Genomic DNA, 15,042 nt, shown 5'->3' on the forward strand with positions numbered 1-15,042 from the left:
AGCTGCACTGAAGACCTGCCTCCGCAACTGTGCCCGGGCTGGGTGCTCGTGCCAGATGCTCATGCCGGGTGCTCGCTCTGGGTGCTCATGCTGGGTGCTCGCTCTGGGTGCTCATGCTGGGTGCTCATGCCGGGTGCTCGTGCTGGGTGCTCGCCCCTCCGCATCAGCCTCACCGGCCGGGACAGGAAGAAGCTGGGGACCCGGGGGCTCCTCGGGCATGGTGAACAAGCCTGGCGCCTGTTCAGGGCCGGCCCAGGACCCCCACCTCGCCCAACCCCAAAGCTCTGGTTCAAAGTTAAAGTTAGACACACGCAGAGCGGAGCCCCCAGGGAGCTCGCCGGCCACAATGGTCTCTTTGACAGGGAAACCACAGGGGAACACCCACAGCAGGCTTCTAGATTAAAAAAGGAAAGTGAAAAATAAGAGGGTTTCTTCTTCTTCTTCTTAATCATTAAAACGCCAACTTGCGCCTGTTCCATCCAGTCACGCCCCCGGCTGGCCCCGGGCAAGCCCTGGTCACTCTGACCACAGAGACAGGCGCGGGGCAAGCTCAGGCGTGGAGCCCGGCCCTGCAGGTCCTGTGAATCATTCTCACTTCCTTCCTCAGCTTCCCTCCGCACAGGAAAGCCACCGCCTGCGTCAGCACACCCAGCACCCGACTCCCAGGGCCCCGCACAGCCAGAGGCCGGGGAACGGGGCCCCTGAGGGGACCATCTGTGCCACGCGGAGAGCAGGGTCCCTGGCATCTCCTGCACCTCGGACACTCGTCACTTCTTTGTGTGAGGAACGTTCTAAATCCTCCTGCTGGCCATTTTGAAATATTCAGGGCTCCACTTCCTCATTCGTAAGATAACAGGACCCGACAGGCAGGGCTGCATGGGCAACACGAGCTGGTGCAAGCTGGGACCTGGGTGTCCCCGGCTGTCACACCTGCCCAGTGACACTTCCCTCCAACTCCTGCTCGCAACCACCCCATCCCAGCTCTCGGGCTGGGCTGCATCCTGACAGCACGCCACCTCTCTGAGCCTCTGCGCGGTCATCTGCCAGGTGGCGGCAGTTCCCACGGGATGAGGCAACCGGGGCACAGCAAAAGGCGTGGCCCATGGGAGCTGAGGACCTGGGCAGGGAGACGGGAGTCAGGCACAACAGCGCTCAACCCATTCCTAAGTCCCCTTCCGGCTCAATCAACGTCTTAAAAGGAAAAGAAACAGAAAGCTTCAAGTTCAAGTTCAAGTGCCCTGAAAGAGCAGCCTGTAGCTACCACAGTGAAGGCAGTTCACACTGAAGAGAGGCCGGAACTCCCACCTCAGGTCCTCAAGTGAGCAGAGCTGGACGCAGGCACCTCCACCAGGGATTCCAGGTTACAGTGTCCAGCGAGCAGGGGCCAGGAGCACACAGACTCACCTCAAGAGGCGCAGGGGCTCCCACAGCTCAGAGAGGAAGAGCACAGAGGCTGAGGCTGCACAGCAAGGTGCAGGCAGAGGAGGAAGCCCGTGATGCCCCCCAACCCCGCCCCACCATCCTGAGCAGTCGGGCTGGTTAGGGGACTCGAGAGCAGGGAACCCACCCAAAACAAAGGGAAGAGCCCACATGGTGGCACAGACCTGTGATCCCAGCAACTCGGAGGCTGAGGCAGAAGGATGGCAAGTTCAAGGCCAGCCTCAGCAACTTGGGGAGGTCATAAGAAACTCAGTGAGACTCTGTCTCAAAAATTTAAAAAGGGATCAGGCAGGTCATGTAAATGAGCAGAACAGCCACTGCAGAGACTGAGGGCTCTGACCCCAACCTAAAGACACTCAAAAGCAGACTCTTTTCCTCTCTCTTTTAAGCAATGATACCTCCCGGCCGCTGCTAGCTTGTCTAGCACATCTGTGCAGATGAGCAAGAGAGACCACTTCCTCTGTCCCTTTAACAGGTACGTGTCAGAACAGCATCTCAATAAATACCCAAGGGAGACTGGCACCCACATGATCTGCAAGGTACGGCACAACCCAAGCAGCTGCACCCAGCAACACACACAGCATTCCCTGGGCCACCAAGGTCCCCTGGCTATACTCTATGGTCTTATAAAAAGGCCCAGAGATGTCAAAGCAAAGCTCACGTGGAAACCAGAAACCACACTCAGTGTCCACACCCAACCCCTGTGTTAGGCCCAGCTGGCTCCTTCCTCTGCCGCGATGCTCAAGATGGACACCAAGCAAGCTCCTGCCAGGCCCTTTACACTGGCTGCTCCCGCTCCTCCAACATTTTTTTCCTAATAAAATGACACTTCTTACTCCCTTCACTACATTCAAAATTCTCTTCAGGGCTCTGTCTGACAGGCAGAAGAAGGACAGGTGGGGGGACGTGGGAGAGCAAGAGCGCTCAGAGGCCTGCTTCACGTCACTCAGGGTCACCAGGTGAGCCCAAGGGTTTACACACATCCCCTGACAGAGGTTGCCCAGGCTGCATCGGCCAGAGCAGCAAGAAGCCAGTGCCCCGGGGATCAGGAAGGGGCAGCTGCCCAGGTGCCAGGGGAGACCTGGGAGCCATGCTCCTCACACCCTCCAGGCCCATCTGCACCTCCCAGAATTAACCAATGGAGAGAACCAGGGCACCCCGCACCCACGGGCTGGTCTTGCACCCTCACCCCCACCCAGGCCCAGGTGGACACCTTCCCCTTGTCCACGTCACACTCCCTGGTGTGAGGACAACCTGGGCTGAGGTCAAGGAAGGTGGGCAGGTGCCACCACCATCTGCACACAGGTCGGATTGTCCCCACCTGTGCGAGGGAACTAAGCCCCCAGAGGACATCTCAGAGGCCAGGGCGGGTCACCCGGGCCTTGCTGGGGTCACCCGGGAGCATCAACAGCAGCCCAGGGTCGTGACAGTGCACCTGCGCCTAGGTGGCCACTGCACCAAACACAGGGGAGAAGGACGCCAGGTGCAGGGGACACCGCCAGCTGGCATGGACAGGATCCATTTCATGAATATGTCAAAACACTTGAGGTAACACTGAGAGCCCCTGCATCTGGAAAGTCATCTCAGGGTCATTAGAGTTCTGGTTCTTGTTTGTGGCCTAAGAAGGTAAGAGTGCGAGCTTCTGAGCGAGGCCACTCAGGGACAGCTCATGGTTCACCCATTTCCTGTTGGCCGCAGGCTAGTTACCTGACCTTTCTGTGCCTCCAAGCATTGCCTAGGAACCTCAGGAGGACTAGACCCACTCACACGTGGACAGCACGTAAGGCAATGCCCAACCTGACTTGGTAAAGGCTGCTCCCACCCAGGGTCATCTAAATACCCTGTTTGTCAGTCTCAACAGGAGGGCAGGAGCCTGGTGCTGAGCGTCGGGAAACACAGGCTAAAGGAATCTGGCCAGCACAGGTACACGGTTGGTTCCCTGTTCATTTCTCCTGTGTTTAACAAGAAAAAGTAAGAATCCGAATAAAAATCCAGGGAACACAGGCACACAGGAGCGTGGGTACGTATTATATTTACGCACATCTATTTATATATAAAGTGTATGTAACTTACGAGAGTTGGTATCTGTGCACATTTGCAAACCCATGCTAGGCCCCACATGCACTCCTGTGCCCCTGCTCTGTGCCCAGGCTGCATGCAGGGTGGCAGGGGACAAGCAGAGGTACAAAAGGATAGCAGGGATGAGTGGGAAGGAGACGGCCCAGGAGCTAAAAGCCATCACCGGTCTGTACTGCCAAATGCCACCTGACCCGGGGCATGTCACTTCCCTGAGCCTCTCCACCCACCTGTAAAGGGGAAGAGTCAGAGCCGGACTCCCGTGGGGTCACGGGATGGAATCAGCCTCACAGGCAACACCCAAGCATGTGAACAAAGGACCCCAGGAGAGCTGGCCACCGGCCAGACTGGGTCGGCAAAGCCAGAAACAGCGTCACAGGCTCGGGCTGAGCTTCGCCATGCGGCCACCTCCCTCAGAAGAACTACCTTGGCCTCGGGCTGCTCAGTGCCCAAGATCCCCGGGGTACCTGGGTTCAGCACCCACCACTCCTGGCAAAGCAATCTGAGAGACGGGCTCCTCCTCCTCCTCCTCCTCCTCACTGCAGAGCTGCAGCCCCCAGGCCATCCCGAGCCCCAGGGCGCTCCCTGCCATCTCCCTGCATTTCCCTGATGTGGCCAGACCGGCTCAGGGTGGGCGCTGCCTCCAGAAGCCTACGCCCAAATCAAGCGCTGTCACCGCCAGCTGGGGGACAGGGGTGACATCAAGGCAAGCTGCCTAGCTGCTCCGTGCCCCAGTTTCCTCGTCTGTAAGATGAGCGCAGTAACCCTACCGCCCACTCTGCCTGCCATCGCTGGGAAGACAACTAGGTCACCCCGAGGGGCGCGCTCCTGTCCTTGTGACACGCCGCCCTGCACTGGACAGCGCCCAAGGCTTGTCTGTGGGACAGATGACGTTTCCTGCACGTTCTCACTGGCTGCCCCGGGAACATAACCAGGCTCGGACTCGGTCTCTCTTTGGGAGCAACTGTTGCACCAAAATTCTGGAAGCTTTCGGCTTTCCGCCTCCATCAGGAGGAGGAGCTTCGCGGAGGTTCACTCCCTCGCCACGTTCCCACGTGGCTGCAAAGCTCCAGCGCCTCACCTGGGGGCGTGCTGACGGGCAGAGGAGTGGGCATCATCTGCCTGCGCATGCGCGGCCCCTCCGTCAGCATCCGCGCCTGCGCCGCTGCCCACGGGACACCTCTCATCCGCCTGCTCGCCCGGGAACAGCACGCTGGGCTGGAGCCCGTGCAGGGCTCTAACGCATTTTAACTCAACCACCAGGGTTCTGACCAAGGGACTGGTAAGAGGAGAGGATGATGAGGATGTGGGGAACAAATGCCCCCCACTTAGGGGTCCTCCAAAATCCCATGGCCCCCGCTAAGCCTCGTCCGTCCTTGACTTTCGGTGAAAGGCCAGCTCGAGTCACCTCCTCCGTGTGGAAACAGGAGGAGTCTCAGTAGAGACGGGCAGGGTAACTCGTCACAGGGACCCAGCCTTTCCCGAGGTCACCTCTTGCTCCCAGCGAGGCTCAGAGACTGCGGCCAGGCCAACTTGCAAAATGCCCTCTGAATCCAAGCACTTCTCGTGACTCCCACCCAGCCCAGCAGCTGTCCCTGTCGGACAGCCTAACCTGGACCCCTGGGCCACCTCCTGTCTCCACTTCCTCCTGGAGTCTGTTGTCCTCAGCAGGCAGCCAGAGGGTCCTGCTGAAACCTCCCTCACAGGCACGGTCCCCTAAGTGTGCAAGTCCAGTCTCCCCCTGCGCCCCTGTCCCACGTGGCCAGACCGCTCCAGACTGCACCAGCTGGGCGCTGGTGGTCCCCAAGCCTGGAGTCCCTCCGCCAGGTTCCTTAGTTCTTTTACTCCCTCTCCTCCCTCTGGGGATGTCACCTCCTCAGGGAGGCCTCTCTGGCCACTCCCTCTTCTTGCCCTGGTAGCTTCTTCCCATGGGACTTCTCCCCCTCCAACCACTATTGGATTCTCTGATGTCTCAGAGGTTTCCTTTTCCTCCCACTGGCCAGAGCAGCCGCTCCACGGGACAGGGACTCCCTCTGCTCCCCACGCACTCCTGGTACATGGTAGGTGCTCAGCAAAGACTGAATAAAGGACTGAATGGGTGATGGACCGGGACCTTCTCAGGACACCCCTCCCCCTGTTCCCTTGTCAAAGATGGAGCCCCTGGGTCCCAGATCACTCCTGGGTCCCAGCTCACTCCTGGTTCCCGCCTTCCAGAAAGGCCCAGAGAAGCTGTGCAGAGGCCAGCTCAGAGCTGACCAAGACAGACGAGCCTCAGCAGGACCTGCTTCCTGTTGTGTCCTGAAAGGAAGGGGGGGCAAGCGCCCCAAGCGCAAAGTTTCATCCAACAGAAGCCAGTGAGCCCGGCCAGCAGCCTGAGCAGGACACTCCCCCAAGGTCCAGCTTCGCCTTGGGAAGAAAAAGGCCTGTGAGCTCGCCTCTGCCCCTTCCCAGATGGTGCTTAAAGTGGCCCGTGGGTCGTACAAAAGCTGGAGCCCACAGGAGGGGCCTGGGCTCCCGAAGTCCATTTTACGCCAGGCGACTTTCCCAGGCTGCTGGGAGGCAGTAGCCTGGACAGGTGTGCGGCCACTCCTCACCCGGCACCGCTCACCACTGCTGCCCGGAGAGAGAGGCAGGTCCTCCACAATCTCGGCATCTGTTCAGAGTCGAGCATCATCCCGGAGGTCAGTGCCAGAGCTCAGTGTGTCGAACTCGCACTGTTCGCTGCCTGAAAGGACCGTCCCTCTCACTGCCTCAGGGCAAACGCCCCAGAGTGGGAGAGGCCAGGAGAAGGATGGAGGAAGACCAACAGACCACCCTCTGCTCTGCAGACTGTGCCTACGGGGCTTGGAGGTGGCCGGAAAGGATGGGGTGACAATGGTGTGACCCAGGCCGCCCTCCGCTGGGCTATTATCACATCCCAGAAGCTGAAGAGCTGTGGGACATTCGAAGCCCCACCCTGCAGAGCGGCTCTGAATGAAGGTCTGTCTACCAGAGCCTCACTGACCACACCCTGTCCTGGAGCACGAACAGGAAGGCTCTTTGGAGGCGAATCCAAGTTCCCTTTCACATTTGGTACCTACAGACCCATCAGGCCAGGGAAGTAAGAACCCTAGGCTCCCCAGAAAGAACTCCAGGCTCCTTCTAGCTCATGAGATTGACAGCTGTACAAGAGGAACTGCGAGAGTGCACCTTCCCGGACTGGATATTGCTTAAAAGTCCTACAAATAGAACCTGTCTCGTACCTCCCTTTCTATCTGGAAAACCTTGAAGTAGCACATTTCTTGGACATGAACTTGAGGGTATTTGGAGCACAGCCCATGGGGACTGAACAGCGCCACCCCCTTGAGATGAGGCATATACTGGTATGCCCTGCTCCCCACCGCTCCCCATTGCCCCCCACGTGGCCAATTTGGTCACTTCCTTTCATCACCCAGTACCCCGGAGCCTGCCGGGTTGTGAGCCCGTTTACCCAGTGTCTTCTGTGGTTCTCTCCTCAGTCCCCTGTCTCTAGACTGAGGTCGCCTGCCACTGAAGGTGTGCAAAGTCCTTGAGCCCTCCAGTGATGGAGCAGGGGGGCCCGGGCCTAAGGTGCAGCTGAGCCCACCAACCACCACCTCCGGTCTGCACTGCAAGGACAGGCCCTGCAGTTCCCCAGACATAGCTCTTCCCTGCCTCAGGGCCTTTGCTTGCGCTGTGCTGTGCCGGCCACTCTCCACCCAAAGACACAGGTGGACAGAGAAGCAGGGGGGACACCATTCATCTCTCTCTGTGGGCTGGATCACCTGCGTCAGGTCCCAGCTGGCGAGTCACCTCCTCAGCGAGACCGTCCCTTGAAAGTAGGTCTTCCAAGTATCATCTCTTGACGGGTTTTGTTGAGGCGGTCACCCCAAGTTGTGAATCCACCCGATGGGCCCCTAATCAGCTGTCACATCTTCCCTTGAGCCCAGGCGTCCGCCAGCAAACCCATTCCAGGTCACTTTCACCCAGTCTCGGGCCTCCCTGAAGCACCCAGGTTCAGTGACACCCAGGCACCCTGGTGCACCTGCGCAACAGCCCCTGAGCTCCACCAGGGCAGGGGCTCTGTCCACCTCACAGTGCCGGCCACACGGCAGGTCCTCCACACTCACCCTGACTGAGTCATGAGAGCTAAAAGCATTTAAGGTTTTCGATCAAACTTCCATCCAAAACCAAGGGGTGCTCGGAGAAAGAGGGGAAAAAAGAACAGCCGAGCGCGGCCCATGGGGAACATTTTCAATTCCATGTTTAGAGAGAGAAAGAATGACACGGTCTCAGCTCATTTCCTTCTTATGTAAAGAGGAGCTTAAAACCACTAAGCATGTGAAGGAAAAAAAAAGTGAAGTTCTACAACGTGACAGATAAAAGGGAGAAGGGTGGGGACCAGTCACCAAGGAGAGAAGAGGCCACGGCCCTACAGCACAGCGGGGATCCAGAGGGCGGGGAGCCCCAGACAGCCGCCACAGAAGCACCAGCAAGGGACACTCGGGGCTACGCTGCCCCTCGAGGACAGACAGGGTGGCCCCAGAGCCCAGGCAGGGCTGTCACTCCCACTTCAAGGTGAAGAGCCGCAGTCATCCCCAAGTCCCCTCTTCATTTTTCAAAGACGTTTCCTTTAAAACTGACTTCCTATGCTAAAAACCAAACCCAACAAAAACTAGCACATTCCAATTTGAAGAGAACGCAGTCCATGGAGCGATTAAATCTTTTGAAGATATGACTACAGATTTTTAGAGCATACCACGGGTTTCCAAAGGTATAGGCCAGGAGGGAGACGAGTCCTTGGGAGATCACAAACTTCAGATGCAGAGATTGGGCACCTTTTGAACTGTGCACCCAGCCCGTTCCCTTCTCTAGAACTTTCCATGGCCCCAGTCCCTGTCGTATGGTACAAAAGCCCTGCTAAAACCCGGCCCTTGTCACTCCCAGCAGAGCGACAGAGCCACGGGGCACTGGCCCAACCACCCCTGCCCTGCGCCCTGGGCCGGTGGCTGGCATGCTGCTAACAGAATCTCCCTGAGAAGCAGGACTTGGGCCCCCGAGGGCTGGTGGCCGGCTAGAAGTGGGCAGCATGTGAAACTGCAGGGATGGAGGGGCTGCCAAAGGGCAGGGGCTATTTTCTACCTGCTGTCTGCACACCGGTCAGACGTCGGCGGGGGCTGCCTGCGGGGAGTCGGGGCGGTCAGGAAGCTGTGAGCCATGCTCCCGCCCCTCTGACCAGGGACAAGCTGCCCACCCCACCCTGTCTAACCAGGGCCTGCTGGGGCGGCTCTAGTGAGGCCTGGGTAAGTTGACACATGCACCACACTCAGAAGACGGCCTCGCACATGGAGACTGCTCTCTGAGGACTTCTTATCATCTTGTGGCTCATGAGGGTGAGAATTTCCGGCTGCTGGGGCTGGGGGTGCAGCTCAGTGGGACAGCACTTGCCCAGCACATGGGAAGCCCAGGGCTACTCCCCGACTTCACGAGAAAAAGTAAAAATAAAAGCGCTCTCGGGCTTGTTCATACCAATCCCCAGAATCTAGCACTGCATCTGGTCCATAGTAGGTGCTCAACAAACATTTGTAGCATAATCAGTGGATGAGCGTAGCACACAGCCTGGAGCCTTGGGAAGAGCCTCCCAGCGCTCATCCCTGTGAAGCAGTCAAAGCAGGTCTTCAGAGCCTGAATCAGACCATGTGTCTCTCCTGGTCTCCTCCATGGCCCTGGCCTTGCCTGCTCTGCCCCTTGCCACTTCTCTTCCCTCCCCTCTGGCCCTTTATGCTCCAGTTACACTGGCATCCTCAAGTTCCTCTGGTGTGGTCTATTTCCTTCTGCCCCTGGGCATTTGCACATGCTGCTGCCACATGCATCCACAGCCCGGTCTCTTCCCCAGAGACTCTCAACTGATGTTCTTCCCTCCATTGCATTAACGCCTCTGTTTTACATGCCCAAAGCTCCATGCACTTTTTCTTCATGCCACCTGCTGCAGCTCATAACCCTACCATTTGCAGAATTATTCAGACCAAGAGCTCCCTGGGAAACCATAACTTCTTTTTCTTCCTTCAGCAGCAAGACCGTATAAGGCACAAACACAGTGTGTGCTCCACAAGCACTTCTGGGAAGCAGCCGCTTGTCCAACAGATTGGCTGAGCCAACAGACCCTGGGCCCGACTGCCCACAGCCGGCCCTCTTGACCAGATCTCCCGCTCTGGTTCTATGTGACACCCAGGAACCTCTCAGATACTCCCCTTCCCCTGATCTGCCCTGAATGAGGTTCTCTCAGTGTTACCACAGAAGCGTTGACTCGAATACACATGTCAGAGCAGCCTGCAGGACCAGGGGTCCCCGCTAGATCACCAGTGGTCGGGAGGCTCTGAAGCAAGCTAGCCTTCCCGCCACAAAAACTACGCAAAGGACCAAAGTGCGGAAGAGCCAGCCCTCGCCGAGACCCACAGAAGAAAGTGCAGCGCTGAGTCCCTACTCGGCTAGAAGCCACGGGCCTGCCCCACGGCCACCTGAACACGGAGTAAACCAGCTGATACAAGTTTACAACTCTGCTCTGTGTTGGTATCCCAAAGGAGAGAGTCCACCCACCAACACGCAAACACGAGGAAAGACAGACTCCTGTGAGGAAGGACATCGAGGCCCGGGATCAGCCTCCAAGACACGGCAGCATCAGACTTAGGAAGAGCAGCTGCCAGGGTCTGTAAGTTCTTCTCACTGTCACACAAGTCCTTAGCCAGAGCACACACTCCAGGAGTCTATGAAGAGTCTTAGTCTGGGGGCTTTTGTCATCTGTCTGTCTGTCTGGGCTCTATTCCTATTACAGTTTCTTTCTTTCTTTCCTTTTTTTGTGGGGGAGGGGAGGGGATACTGGGGATTGAACTCAGGAGTATTTGACCACTGAGCCACATCCCCAGCCCTATTTTGTATTTATTTAGAGACAAGGTCTCACTGAGTTGCTCTGCACCTTGCTTTTGCTGAGGCTAGCTTTGAACTCACGATCCTCCTGTCTCAGCCTCCCAAGCTGCCGGGATTACAGGCGAGTGCCACTGCACCTGACTCTTGTTACAGATTCTCATTAAGCAGCTCTGCAGGCTCAAGAACCTGTGTGTTTTAAGAACAGCTCTCAGGGTGCTCTCCACACTGTACATAAAGAACCAACTTCCTGTCACAGAATATTTCCACTTTAAGGCAAATTAAAAAAAAAATAGTGACATTAATTTAAATATTTCGAAGATTCTGGTTAACTCAGCTGGTTGGTGGGCACCAGTGGTAGTCCCTGGTTAACCAGACTATATAATTAAGACTATTTCAACTCTAATTCTTTTGGAGGAAAAAGAAAACAGGTCTATACTTACTTGAGGGGAAAAAAAAATCAGATTGAAAACCACAGACATAAAGGATACTAATTAGGAAAAAAAAAAAAAAAAGGGAAATGCTCTCGTGGTTGTAAAGTTTTTAAATCCTTACAAACTACAGGTTCGCTACAGCATCAAGCATGTAGATACACAGTCCCAGAGGTTGTGAACAGGAAAGAAGACAACAGGCAATCCATCAAAACACTAGTAACCGTCACTTTAGAGAACGTCATTTTAATTCTTCCTTTTTTGTGTGTATTTTTCAAGCATAAATCATTTTTCCTTGATAGACTCACATCTGATACTCAAGATGACGACACCAGGAACCGTCTGCCAACACAAACCTCTCCAAAGCTCTACCTGCTTCTCACTCAGAAGAAAAAGGGAAGACTTCTCCCCCGCGAGAGGATCCCCTTTATCGTTATCTAGCTCAGGAAGGTTTCCTCTTGCCCCGGCGGGCCAGCCGAGCGTTTGACAGCGATCCAACCTCAAGTTTCTCACCCCTCACGAGAGCAAGAGGCTGAGACCCAAATGTCGGCCAGCCTCACAGCCACAGCAGCGGCTCGGCAGAAGCGAACCACCTGGGACACACGCAGGAGGCAAAGGCAGGAGAATGTGAGTCCATACCTGAACCACAGGGTGGCCTCCTGTGGGGGCTTTGACAGCCCCTCGGCTGCCCTCCGTCTCATAGTGGGCCCGGTGATGTGGCTTGGGCTGCACCTCAATCCGCAGCTCATAGGAGCCCGACTGATTGGAGAGTGGCCACTCGAGGGGCGGAAGGGACGCGGTCACTGGGATGCTGGAGGAAGAAAAGCAATCAGTCACGTGCGCGGTAAACCAGAATCAATCCCCTTGTACAATAAACATAAATGGCCCCTTTTTTTTCCCCCTGAAAACTGAATCCGGTGGATTATGAATTAAAACAGTATTTGAAGGGCCACGTGTTGCTTGGACATGACAGCGGCTCATTAGGACGCAGAGCTTTTCCTTTGCTTTCTTGTCCATCCTGATGAGGACATCGTGACCGCCTCTCAATGCACGAGGCCAGTGGCATGCTATGTTAGTTCTGTTTCTAACCACGCTCCTCACTGCCGTCACTGCTTCTCCTCTGGGGACTTTGAAGAACAGCACCTCCCACCTCTCAAAAACACCCCTTTGCAAAGATGCATTCCTTTTTCAGAGGGTTGACGTAGGAGAAAGAATATTTAAGTGTCAATCAGGAGAGCCACACGTCACGAACGTGCCCTGGGACTTTAAGCAAGAACTTCACCTCCCTTATTCACAGTCTCTAGAACCACGTGGCACACATGCTGGCCAGCAGCTGAGAGTTTTCACAGCTCCTCCTTCTACCCATGATGAGCTCAAGTAAACGTACACTTGGGGAAGAGGCCATTCCCAGCCATGGTCACTACTTATGGGGTCAGTGAGGAATGGGTCCTTGGACCACAGAGATGCCCTGATATCACGTGGGGGGTGAGCCTCAGTAACAGGACTGGAGTTACAACCCAGTTCAAATCCCAGCTCCACCTCCAGCCCTAACTCGGAGCCTCTGCTGCCCTAGACCTTAGGGTCGTCACTTGCAAAGTGGGGACGTGGAGATCACAGAAAGAGCATGACACAGAAGGTGCCGATAAACGTTGGCTGTCATCGTTTTTCCCGTCACGGATCGTATGAGTCAAGCAGTTATCTCCAGGAGACCCTCTGCCACGGACATGGCGGCAGCCATACAGATGCCACCGGGGAAGTCTTGGTGGGCAATGCCTTAAGTTTCACTTTCTTACAGAGTCTCAAGACCACCCGGTACAACAGCACTTGACAGATGTGTAGAATGGCATCACTAAAGAGCTGACCAAGGTCTTGAAGATTGGCTAGAACATTCCTTCCATCTCAGAGAACGTGAAGGCACTTCCCCAAGATCACGGAACAGGACGAGGACGAGGCTCCGTTTCCAGTCTCCTGACTCCAAGGCCAGGACATCAGGGCTCGCTGCCTCTTACCTTGCTAATTTATTTAAAATAAATCCAAGACACTCTCATTTACAGCATGTCTCTAGAACACCGGACATTTGATATCCCATTGATCTGTGAATCTGTAGTGGTGGGTAGAGGATGCAGGTGTGGATGGGCAGGTAGGTGACAGCAAATGCACACCTTTATTTCAAAGGAGGCCTGACTACTCTTGCAGTCTTGGAGTTGCCAAGGCCAAGATTTGTGCCCCTGTATCCCAATTCCTCCTGTAGGACAGAAATCCTTAAACTGATCGGTGTATTCTTTCCCACTTAGCTTAGGGCTGTGAGAAGCTGGCATTAGCAGAGGACTTAGTTAAGCACCTGCAATGAAGCCAGTTCCTCCCTCCTCTGTCTTCTCAGTCCCCAGGGGAGAAGGGCAGAGGTGGGAGCACACCCCCACGGGCTCCTTCAGTGCCAGAGCCCAGCCGAAACACACACTCCAATTTGGCACTACCCCGTACTATGCAAGAAAGCCTCCCCCCGTTCCTCCTACCCAGATGCCTCCTGGGCCTCATTACCCCCAGTGTTAGGGTGTCCAAAGGACCTTTATTTCCACCTTGTGACAAAACCAAGAGGCCTTCAAGCTTCTGCATGGAGCCACCAAGCCACACGTGTCGGACACTCTTACTAACTGCCAGCGTGTACGCCAAGTGGGAATGTTTTAAAGTTTGCAAGATAAGACCAAAAAAATCCCTTTAGTCCTACATTAATAGCTAAGATTCACTGGAATACCCACAAGTTGCACTTCATAATTCTGCAATAGGGTCTGACACTGACATAGACTCCTAAGAAGTGGACCTCTGGAGTCGGCCTGCCCTCCTGCACTTCAATCCCAGGCTCTTCTGCGTGTCCTCAGCTGTCCTCCTGAGACCAAGGTCACCAGGAGCTTCTCCCTGGATGCTCCATTCTCTCCATCCCACAGAACATTTCTGCAAATGTCTCATTGGCTGGAACAGATGGGGTGTTGCTCGGGACTAAAGGACTCTGACCCTCAGAGCCTCTGAGATCAGGCTGCAGAGATGGAAAGGGAGGGTTTACCAACGATCAGGTCTCAGACCTATCAGTTCGCATTTCAAATCCAAGTTCCTCCCTCTCTGGGCCATAAATAAAGTCGTGGTTTGGAAACCGATCTGTAGCAGGGAAACCAGCATCAGGGACCCCAGATTCCAGTTCCCAACTCGGTCACTAACTAGCTGGTAACGGTGCGCGTGTCACTTCTCTGCTGTGAGCCCAAGTTTCCATCTGTACCAGGGCCTGGCCTTCAGGGCATTTCCTAAAGTGGCCCTGAAAATCTTCAGGCACAGACCTCAGGGCGATGTCACCACATGGCCTTTGAAATCACTGCCCACTCTGCCTACCTTGAAGGCCCTGAGAAGGCCTGCAGGGGCCCCTGGGAAACTCCTCTTCCAGGAAACACCAAGTGACCCACTGTGGCCCTGCCGTCCGCAGAGCCTGCTTTGGAGGAAAGCCACACTGCACGCTCCCTGTGGTCAGCTTTGGTCAGGTGTAGGACTGAGCAAAGCCACGTGGGCAGGGTCCTTAGCCACCCTCATCCCCGCGTCAATCAAAACAGTTCTACCAGGGTGGGGTGGCTCTGTGGCCGAGGCTCACCAGCATGCACAGGGCCCTGCGTTCCATCCCAGAACCACGAAACATAAACAAACAAATAAATAAAACAAAACCCCAGCTCTACCTTTACCCACCGTGACTTTCAACTCATTCTTTTATTTGGGAAAACTAAAAGGTTTCCATTTGCTAACACAAATCCCAGTTTGAAAGCCACAGGGACAACCGTGACAGCATGAGCCTTCCAGTCCTGCACCCGACAGACAGAGCAGAGAGAGGACTCTCTGCCCTCGCCTGTCACCTCCTTTTTTTTTTTTTTTTTTTTTTGGTCTGGAGTGCTTAACCACTGAGCCACATCTCCAGCCCTTTTTGTTTTTTGAGACAGGGTCTCGCTAAGTTACTTAGGGCCTCTCTAAGTTGCTGAGGCTGACCTCAACCTGCAATCCTCCTGCCTCAGCCTCCTGAGCTGCTGGGATTAGAGCTATAGGCCACCACACCCAGCACCTCCTTTTCTTTAACATCCAAATGAAGATTTAAAAAAAAAAATTCCAAATAATACCAAACCAGGTTCACGTGAGAATTACGTGAAAT

General features: G+C 55.4%; 1 protein-coding gene across 6 annotated transcripts in view; it reads right to left on the reverse strand.

Moving 5' to 3' along the window:
- Positions 1-15,042, reverse strand: part of NFATC2 (nuclear factor of activated T cells 2) — a 135,234-nt gene that overhangs the window by 87,217 nt on the left and 32,975 nt on the right. For all 6 annotated transcript variants that reach the window (XM_081291060.1, XM_081291058.1, XM_081291059.1 and 3 more), the window contains exon 3: positions 11,505-11,676. In XM_081291060.1, coding sequence (XP_081147186.1) covers positions 11,505-11,676 — 172 coding nt within the window. The remainder of the gene's footprint in view (positions 1-11,504; positions 11,677-15,042) is intronic.

The sequence above is a fragment of the Spermophilus citellus genome, assembly GCF_964194105.1.
Source record: "Spermophilus citellus genome assembly, chromosome: 4".
NCBI lineage: Eukaryota > Metazoa > Chordata > Mammalia > Rodentia > Sciuridae > Spermophilus > Spermophilus citellus.